The following is a 10,453-nucleotide window of genomic DNA, read 5'->3' as shown; positions in this document are numbered from 1 at the left end:
CAAGAACATAAGCTACTTTTTCAAAAGGTAGTGTGAGCTCCCTGCCCTGAAGACAGGAACCTGCTCATCCGATGAACAAATGCGCCCTGTGACCGCCAGGACGTCAGCCGGAGGATGACTCCTCTTCTCTCCTCACCCAACAGGGTCACTTCTCAGTCAGGAGCAGGGCTCCGCCCCCCTCCTCCCGACACTTTACTCCTCGGAGCCCTGGGGACCTGGGTTCCTCATTCATAGTTCCTGAAATAGGATCATGGGCAGGTTGAGGAAAGGTCTGTCTGGCCGGTGGGGAACCCGTGTCTGATGTGGAGCCAGGGACGGGGTAGGGGTCAGGAGAGCTGGAGACTAGGCTTCGGGCTCTAATTTGCTTTAGGACCTTGGGCCGATCCTTTCTCATCGTGGGTCACGGTTCCCCAACCTGTAAAACGGCTCGAGGTTCCTCTGGGGAAGCAGGCGCCCAGCTCTGGCCGGCTTCGGGAGTGCGGGCAAAGGGGGAGGTTTGGAGACAGTAGATGGGGTGGAGGGGGCTCCCGACACCCGGCTCCAAGGGCCCGCCACCGCGGGGTCGGCCGGAAAGGGAGGGAGGAGGGAAGGGCGGGGCCGGCCCCCTGCGCCCGCCCCGCGTCTGGGCGCGCCCCTGCCCGCCCCGGCCCGGCCCAGCCCAACCCAGCCCAGCCCAGCCCAGCCCGGAGAGCGGGTCACACGCGCCGCCGGCCGGCCGTCTCCGCGTCCCGTGCGCCCCGCTGTTGAGGCCGGCGCCCCTGCCCTGCGCCGCTGTCCGCGCCCGCCGCCCGCCCGGCGCTCCCGGCGACCGTGACCCTGCCCCGGGCGCGGGGAGGAGCGGGCATGGCCCGCCGGGGGGCAGCCGCGCTGGCGCTGGCTCTCGCGCTGCTGGCGGTGGCCCTGGCCGGAGCCGCGGCCCAGGGCGCAGCCGTCGAGGACCCCGACTACTACGTGCAAGAGATTTGGAGCCGGGAGCCTTACTACGCGCGCCTGGAGCCCGAGCCCTTTTCGCCGCCGCTGCCCGCGGGGCCTGGCGAGGAGGAGCGGAAGCTGCGCGCGTCCGAGCCCAGGCCGCCCAAGAAGGCGACCAAGCCCAAGAAAGCTCCCAAGAGAGAGAAGTTGGCTCCGGAGACGCCTCCGCCAGGTAAGTAACTTTCTGCGCTGCGCGGCCCGAGAGGGCGCCCGTGGCTGTGCGCCTGTCCCAGCGGTAGCCCGCCGGGTCTGAGGCGACCGCAGGCTTCGCAGTCTTCGCAGTCCGTGTGTCTGGGACGAGAGACCGGTGAACCTCCCCTTCGCTGCCCCCCACCCCCTTCCTAGGCACTGCACTGCGCATCCCGCGGGCCGCTCCGAGCGTCCTGGAACTTAAACCTGACCGGCGGTCCCCTCTCAGGTAGAGACAGACTGTGCAGTTGGGAAGCTGCCTGGGCAGCTGGTCCCAATGCCCCAAGTTTGAAATTTCCTGGGCAAAGGATCTTTCTGCCGGACACTTCTTCCTACTCTGCCTACTTTTTCAGTCTTCTCCCAGGGCGTTTTCTTGAGAGTGAATTTCCTATTTGGCGATGTGACTAGTTGGTCTGTTTTGGCACCGTGGCCTTCTGGGGAGAGCTCAGCGGTGGGCCTTTCCCCAGGCAGGGTCCCCTCTCGGCCCCCTCCCTCCTGCTTTCTGTGGGTCCCTTGAATCCTCTGTCCAGTAGGGGCAGGATGGCAGAGCCTCTGTCGGGGAGCCTTGGGCTGCAGCTGGACTCCTGTGCAGGAGGAGGGGTTAGGGAAGCCCAGTGGCGCCTGAAGCCGGCCGTCTCTCCCAGCCTTCTCAGTTGCATCCCCACTTTCCGCCTGCCCTGTCTTGGGGAAATGACTTCCATTTAGTTTCTTACACTCCTTGAGAAGGGGGACTTTCTCTTCATTGTCCCAAATGTTCTTTGCTCAAATTGCAGAGGGCTGCGGTCCTAGTATTTAAAGATTGAGGCATGAGGCAGGGTTGTGGCCAAATTCTCCAGCCTTGTAACGGCCTTCCTTGAAAGGAGATACATGCCAGTGGCACGATTACACAGCTCCTGGCATGAAAAGCATCACCTTTGTTTGGTTAAACTGTTCACAAGAGATAGCAGCGAGGCAGTGGGGAAGGAGTGGAGATGGTGGCTCAGAACTCTTGAGTGTGTGGGCCCATCTCAGCAGCTCCTTTGCACTTACCTGGAGGGGGAGTCCTGCCATATTTCAGTCTGTGGGCGACTCTGTACATCTGCAGGCAGTTCTGTGAGTTGTGTAACAGGAATAGGAGTTGGGAAAAGACACTCATATTTGTAGACCATCTGCTGCGACTTTATTAGGAGATTTACGGGCAGCCGTCTGTCTCATTCATTCTTTCAGGGGCTCTGAGGGGTGGGTATTCTTGTGACTTGACAGATGAGGAAACTGAAGCTCTGGCCACGTAGGCAAGCTGCTTAGGGTCACTCGCTGGCGTGGGAGATTTGAAAACCCTTCTCCTGTGCTTTTAACTCGAGACCTTTTTTGTTTGGTAGTTTGAATCAAGCCGGCATGTGTTTTTGTTTTTTTAGTATCTGCTACGTGGTTAGCACAGCGCTGGGCATGGCTGGGAGAGGTGAGTGGGAGACACATTTGTTAGGTTCTGGTATTTACTGGGGAGACGGCAAGGGGAGCATGGAAGAAGCCGCAGACTGAGAGTGTGAGGACTGCACTTAACGCCCGGGTCTGGGGCTCAGCGCTCAGCTTCCCGGACCTCAGCATCTATCCGCCCAAGACGACTAGTGCCTGCTACCTTACTTGTCAGCTGCTTGATGAGCTTTTCAACAAAAGCTTGCAGTGTGTCAGCTCGTGGTTGTGCTAGCCCTTCTGTGAGTTCTTCATAACTCCGCAGGTCCTTACGGAGAACCTTTCCAACATCAGATGCTGGGTGAGGTCCTGGGGGGAGGGGAGCGCAAGACAGCCCCTGCCCCGCCCTCCTGGAAAGCACCAAAGTTGGCGGCTTGGAGAAGGTTATTGCAGGTGTGTTGAGGGCTGCATTGCTGATTCCCCAAAATAAAAACAGGGCCCTGGAAATTCCAGAGACTCAGCTTCTGGAGAGCTGCCTCCAGGCCTCCTGCCTGGAGTGTGTGTTTCTAATAAATTGTGTGGGGCTTTTCAGAGCTCCCCGACTCTGACAAACAAAGCGTGGCCTTGGTCAAATACTTTCAAGTCTGTTCTCCCCATCCCGCCATTTTTGGCACTTGACCACTGGAACCCTTTACCCTGGACCCCAAGTGGGGGAGCTTGGTTAAGACTGACTTTGATTGGGGGGGTCAGTGATAGTTTGTGCAGTTAAATTGCAATAAGAGGAGATGATTTTGTCCCCCTTAAGGGGTGGCTTGATATATGTACTGCTCGTGATATAATAGAAGCATTCGTTTCTGTTTGCTGTGAACTTCTGGACTGGGTAGATGGTGCCTGCTACATACCAGGCACTGTCTAGACACTGAGGTGGGAGTGAGAGGTAAGATTTAGAGAAGAAAAAGAAAGTGAAAGCATATATAACTACTCATTGAAAAGTCTGTCATGTGCTTTGTCTTTGCAGATGATGAAGTATTTTCCAGATAGCCAGTATCTTGCATAAAGGCTGGGCTCCAGGGAAGATGGAAGGCAGATGTTCTGTGCATCAGGGTCTAGGAGGGAGTCTTGTCTGAATCCCATAGGGAGGTATACTTAAGGAGCCAAGGGCATTGGGGATTTGATCGTGGTGTGAGTTTGACTTGCCCCTTGACTGTTCTTTCATGCTACCACAGAAATGTGCAATGGATGTCATGGGCTGACATTCTCCCGGAAGTGGCTTGGACAGCTGAATCCTTTGGTTAACTGAGAGCATTGCATCTTCCACGAGCGGCTGACAGCTTCCGGAGAAGTAGAGCCGTGATGTGCCGAATAGAGTGAAATCTTCAATTTTTTTAAAAGTTTTTATTTGGAAGTAATTATAGACTCACAGGAAATTGCAGAAATAGTGCAGAGAGATCCTGTATACCAGGGGTCCCCAGTACTGGTCTGTGGCCTGTTAGGAACCAGGAGGCATAGCAGGAGGGTGAGTGGCGGGCGAGCGAGTGAAGCTCCATCTGTATTTACAGCCGCTCCCCATGGCTCACATTACCGCCTGAGCTCCGCCTCCTGTCAGATCAGCGGCGGCGTTAGGTTCTCATAGGAGCGCGAACCCTGCTGTGAACTGCGCATGCGAGGGGTCTAGGTTGCGCGCTCCTTATGAGAATCTAACGCCTGACGATCTGAGGTGGAGCTGAGGCGGTGATGCTAGCGCTGGGGAGCGGCTGCAGGTACAGACTGTCATTAGCAGAGACGTTTGACTGCACGGAGACCATAACAAATCAATGGCTTGCAGATTCATACCAAAACCCTACCAGTGAGTGGCAAGTGAAAACAAGCTCAGGGCTCCCACTGGTTCTGCGTTATGGTGAGTTGTATAATTATTTCATTATATATTACAAGGTAATAATAATAGAAGTAAAGTACACAATAAATGTAATGGGCTTGAATCATCCCAAAACCATCCCCCCAACTCCCCGTCTGTGGAAGAATTGTCTTCCGTGAAACTGGTCCCTGATGCCAAAAAGGTTGGGGACCGCTGCTGTATACTCTTGCCCCAGCTTCCCCCAATGATAACATCTTTTAGAACTACAGTACAGGATTTCTTAACCTCGGCAGTATTGACATTTTGGGGCCAATTGTGTGTGTGTGTGTGTGTGTGTGTGCGCACGTGTGTGTGTCTCAGGGCGAAGGCTGTCTTGTGCATTGTAGGATGTTTAGTAGCATCCCTGGCCTTGACCCACTAGATGCTGGTAGCACCCTCCCCCAAGTTGTGACAACTAAAAATGTCTCTAGACATTGTCACCTGTCATCAGTGGGTTGAGAATCACTGCTATATACAATGTCAAAGTAGGAAATTGACATTGGTACAATACTTTTAACTTTTAGGTTACATTCCCTGGTTTTCACATTTGTGTGTGTGTGTGTGTGTGTGTGTGTGTGGTTCTCTGCATTGTCTCACATCTATGGATTCGTGGAACCATCACCACCATCAGGATACAGAACTGTGAAATCTTTTTCTGTGGTGGAGTGGGACTCAATATCATAAAATTTCTGAAGCCCTCATTGTGAACATCAGTAACTCCCAGAATTTTAGAACTTCAAGGAACCTAAGTGTTCATTGCATGCAAGTTCTTGTTTATTGCAAGATTCCGACAGTGGGCTGCTCGGTGTTAAAAAATGATTGAAGAAGACAATTTAGGTGATATAAACTTTTTTTTAACACTTTCATGAAATGGACAGTCTCCTTGTGGAGAATGGCAAAATGGGGCAGAAGGCAGGAAGCTTTTATAGGACAAAGAATAAAGAACAAGGAAGAAGAACATAGAAAATATCTGGTTGGCTGGGGTGTCACAGTCCACTTTGTTTGGGGTGAGAAGACCCAGAGTTGGCTTGGCGTTGGGGAATTGGCTAACTAAGAGCCAATTCGGGTAAGAGCAACTCCATCTTGGGCCTGGAAGTTTACTTTTTTTAAAAAATTATTTCTTTTATTTTTGGCTGTGTTGGGTCTTTGTTGCCACACCAGGGTTTTTCTCTAGTTATGAGCGAGGGTCACTCCTTGCCACGGTGCGCGGGCCTCTCACTGCAGTGGCCTCTCCTGCTGTGGAGCACGGGCTCCAGAGTGCAGCCTCGGCAGTTGTGGCGCACAGGCTTAGCTGCTCTACAGCATGTGGGATCCTCCTGGACCGGGGCTCGAATCCGTGTCGCCTGCATTGGCAGGCGAATTCCCATCCACTGCGCCACCAGGGAAGCCCCTGGAAGTTTACTTCAACGCCAGTCTTGGCTCACACGTTTCCACTGATGGGTGCACACCACCTTGCGAGGTTGCTTATCCATTGGATAAATAGTACTGATTGCTAGCATGTTCTTCTTCACAGGGACCTGGCAAGCTGCTTCTCTCTAATTCCATTTATTCAGCTGTTTCTAGCCAAATTCAATATTTTCTAGATCCCTGCAGTTGGAATGCTTTGAGGTCCAAAGAGTGAGTCTCCTGGCCCCAGTTTTCATCATCCCAGGGTGAAGAGTGAGATGACGGACCACATTCTGGGCGTGGGAGTGGATTTGGGGTGTACTTCTCATGTCATCTCCAAATTGATGGACTTGGTTTGGAGCCATACTTTTTGTAGAGAAAAAAATGGAACAGAGAAGTAAACCACAGTTATATAACTGATTTGCCTTTTCCCTCCCAAGTGGTAGGAAGAAACAACCAAGTTAATAAACAAGACTCTTAATAGGTGATTTGAAGATGTTTTGTCTCCCCCCTCCACTGGGTTAGAAGTAGCCTTTAACTTTCGGGTTCCTGCTTGTTTGTTGCTTTCTTCAAGGACTGGGGAGCATGTACCTCTGTTGGAATACACGCCCGCCTGCATTGCATCCATGGTTTTGGTCCACGGTCTTGAGTCCGTGGAATTCGCAGAGTGGGCAGCGATCCATGTCTGTTCGTATGTCTGTGCCCAGAACTGGAGAGTTTGCACTTTGTGCTGTGTTGCCCCGGCTTGGGGGGGAGGGGGGGCGGGCGGGCGGCGATAATCAAAGAGTTGTTATTTGAGCATATTTGGTTGTAAACAAAGCCCTTTCTGTTATGCGCTGCCAGCTAGTTGCTGGAAAGAGCTTCACTTTTAAGCTTTTGCTGCAACACTCTTCAGGGCGTCTTGCAAGGTTTGGCCTTCAGATGAAAATGTCTTCTGCCCGGCAAAGCTGGAGTGTGAGGATTAGATGAATGTGTTTGTAAATATTTCACTATATACTTTAAAAGCAATCACAAGGCTGTCAGCACACCTAAACAAATAACAAGAAATCTTTATATCATGGTATTATATGTTCTCTTGAAGAGTTAAATCCAAAATGTTTGGTCCAACTCCCTACAAAATTCCAAGGGAAAGGACTTTTTATAAAAAAGGTCTTCTCATGTACATCAGCAAGCAGCTTTCTAAGACACCACCTCTGTGTTTCCAAAATGCTTTCCAAAGTCAGCTATTCGCGCTGGCAGATCTCCTCTCGACTGTGCCCATGGTTCCAGAAACCAGGGTTTGTGCATGGATAATGAAGGGACAGACACTTGCGTGTTTGGGGAAGCTGGGTTGGATGCTGTGGTTCTTGAAAATAGCCACCGCGTTTCCTGTGTGCCCCGGGCATCCCTGGCTGCCAGACCTCACGGTGGGTGGTGCCTTCAGTCCCGTGGCAGCAGCAGCCTGGGCCCTGGAACCTGGCCACGCCACGCGGCATGCGGGATCTTAGTTTCTGACCCCATGCGCCCCGCAGTGGAAGCGTGGAGTCTTAACAACTGGACTGCCAGGGAAGTCCCTTGGAACCTGGATTTTTGAGGTGGGGGTCTCTGCTGGATGTCTGAGGTAGCCAGGGAGCCTGAGCTCTCAGGCTTTGTGCCTCCAGCAATGGCTCTGCCTTCTGTGGCCTTCTGAGGTCCCTGCCTCCATCGCTGCTTTTCTGGGATCATGAAACCCATAAAACTGGGGTGGCTTTGGATGGCTACGGGAAGGGCTAGTGTTCGTAACTGGCTGGGATCCCATCAACTACTGATCTGGGTATCGTAGGATGGTCAGAGCCACACAAGACACCTTCAAATGTTCATTTAAGACTTTTCATTTAAGACTCTAGATTTTTATGGAATACTTGATGCATGAGAGGCACATGGAAGAGTTTGGCATAGTTTTTTCAGGATTCAGAGAGATTCAAAATCTGGCTCTGCCACTCATGGACACGTATGACATCTTCGCGCCTCGAATTCCTCACTGTGACAGGGGAAAAAAAAATAATGATAATAAGCTTCCCAATGTGGTGTGAGGTTAGAAGGTCGATGCACAGCCTCGCAGTCTTTCGAGGGACAGGTCAGAGGCAGCTCCTACCCAGTGTCCTCAGGTCCCCCAGCTACGTTGAGTCCTGATGGGTCCTGCTTAGCAGTGCAGCCCGGTTTATCGGCGTTTCCTTCTCTGAGTCTCACTCCCTCCACTTCTTCATTTGTGCTTCATGAAATCACCTCTCACATTCGCTCCTGCCTCCAAGGCCTTGTCTCAGGCTGGTTCGTTCCAGGCAGAGCCCAAACAGAGACCAGCAAGTACCAGCAGTGCCCCCTGCAGGGCTGGCACACCCCACCTGCTGTGGTTACCGGGGTATCTCTTTAAAGGCTAAGGGCTTCTTGCTTGGTTGCAGGTCAGGAAGGTGGCTGCTGCTGCACAGAGGCTGGGCGTGGCTGTCCCTTCTGCCTTGGGGACCCTGGTGGAGGCCAAGTCTTCTGCACGAGACCAAGGTCTTTCTTCTGCACAGGAGGCCAGCCCAGAGGAGGTCATGGTCTGATCGGCTAGTTTCCCAGGGAAGACACAGCCAAGCAGGAGCAGGGGAGGGCTTTTGATTGATTGATTGACGGACTGATTGATCGATTGACTTTGATCCAGCCCTGCTGAATAAGTACTTAGAAAACTGCACTGGTGCTTCCGTCTCCAGCCCAGACCATTCAGGTCACTGATTAATGGACGCAGGCACGTCCTTCAGCCACTCAGCCCCTTTTTTCAGGCTTCACCTGATGCCTGGGAAACCTCCTTCTGCCAGGAGCTTGACGGTCTCAGATTTGGGAACTCGATAAGGACACAGGCTGTCCCCTCCCTGTGTCACGATCCTTTTCTTGCTAACACACACAGGGAGCACGAGTTTCTGTTTTTGGTTTTTTTTTTGGCTGCTCTGCGCAGCCTGCGGGATCTTAGTTCCCCGACCAGGAATCAAACCCACGCCACCTACAGTGGAAACCTGGAGTCTTAACCACTGGACCGCCAGGGAAGTCCCGGGAGCACAGGTTTCTAACTGCTTTTGTTTCGGCTTTTCACGTTCGCCTGCAAGGTCCTCCTTGGTCCCGTGGTGTTTGAGAAAAGCGGAATTATTGTCTGTCCCGGTGCCGTGAGGCTGCCTCTCTGGGGAGCTCCTGAGAACCTGCAGTGGCTTGGTTTCTCGCATCCTTCCTCCTCACGCGGGTTCCTTCACAGGAGCCAGGCAAGGAGCTTAAGGCGGGGCTGCGTCCTTCACAAGAGGGAGCGCAGGTGCCATAGGGCTGGAATTTCTTGGGAAAATGCACATATGCGGCAAAGAATTTTTTCGGATTCTGGGGTTGCTACTGTAAGCTCCTAGTATAGAGAGGGGAAAAAAATCGTTTCCTGTCAATCAAGGAGCGTGATATTTATCACCATGGACCAGAATAGAATATGTGGCCTGCATTGGCAATTCAGTTCGCTACTTTTAAGGAATTCAGTTTTGTCACGCAGCCCAGATGGAGATGTTGATTTGGTCCTGGCTCCTTCTCTGTGCATTATTTCCAGTTCACGCTTTCTGTCATCTGTACGAGAAGAAGGGGCAGGGAAGGGCCTAGGCCTGGCGTCAGGCTCCCGCTCTGCTGCTCCTGTCTGTCAGTGACCTCGGGTGGGTCTCTTCTCCTCTGGGCCTCCGTGTCCCCCTCTTGTAGAATAATGTTCGTAGCAAGCTTCCTGCCCTCGATGGGTATTTGCCAAGATCGAATGTTTTAATCTACGTGAAAATGCCTTGTAAATTGTGCCCCGTGCTCCACGTGTTGGCTGTTACTCTTCCAGCACCTGGGATGGTGCTTTGTGACGGTCGGGACTTGGGACTAAGAGGAAGGGTGAGAAGGTGGAGGCTGTCTTTTATTCAGAGGTCACTGCAGGTCAGGCACGGCCCTCAGTGCTTTGATGTATGTCATCTCTTTCCGTAACTCCCACCGAGGCAGGTACCGTGTCTCCTTATTTCACTGATGAGGGGAATTAGCATAGGAGGGGTGAGGTGGGTCCCCCGAGGCCACACATGGTCGTTGCAGTGGCAGAACCTGACCGCCTGGGGTTGGAAACAGATCTGTAGGTACATGTCCTGGAAGTGCGTCTTCCCTAGAGAAGGTGGCAGGTGCCCTGCCTGTTTTCTCGGTCCCTTTGCCAGTTCCCTGCAGGGAATCTGTTCCCCACATGTTGGTCTCAGGGGTGATAGCACATCTGCCTCACATCTGGGCCATTATTGGATTCCCAGAGCTGAGTATGGGGCGTGGGTCCAGGCCAGGGGAGTGAGGCTGAGGGTGTTCGTGGGGCTGTGTCCTCTGACTCTGTCTCCCATGCTGGCCGTGGAGGCCCCGTAGAGGTTGCCCAGGCAGAGGGAAGGCCTGCAATGAATGGCCGGCTTCCAGGGAGGGGTTGGATGGCTTTTTCCTCTCATGTTTTGTAAAACTTTTTCTTCCCTTAACATATTATCTTTCTGCCAAATCAGACGCTTGATTCTCAAAAGTTATGGCACCCAGTTTTCCAAACAATCAAGATTTTTACAGACCCTCGATCAGGCTCTTTCAGAAGAAGTCATCTTTGGAGGTCACCGG

At 52.8% G+C, this 10,453-nt stretch overlaps 1 protein-coding gene across 1 annotated transcript in view; it reads left to right on the top strand.

Annotated features, from left to right (window-relative positions):
* The first annotated feature begins 843 nt into the window (after nucleotides 1–843).
* Nucleotides 844–10,453, top strand: part of CPXM2 (carboxypeptidase X, M14 family member 2) — a 122,512-nt gene continuing 112,902 nt past the window's right edge. Inside the window, 1 exon segment of the mRNA XM_032608892.1 lies at nucleotides 844–1,144. Coding sequence (XP_032464783.1) covers nucleotides 844–1,144 — 301 coding nt within the window.

The sequence above is a fragment of the Phocoena sinus genome, chromosome 16 (genome assembly GCF_008692025.1).
Source record: "Phocoena sinus isolate mPhoSin1 chromosome 16, mPhoSin1.pri, whole genome shotgun sequence".
Lineage (NCBI taxonomy): Eukaryota > Metazoa > Chordata > Mammalia > Artiodactyla > Phocoenidae > Phocoena > Phocoena sinus.
This window is presented reverse-complemented; position numbering and strand designations above follow the sequence as displayed.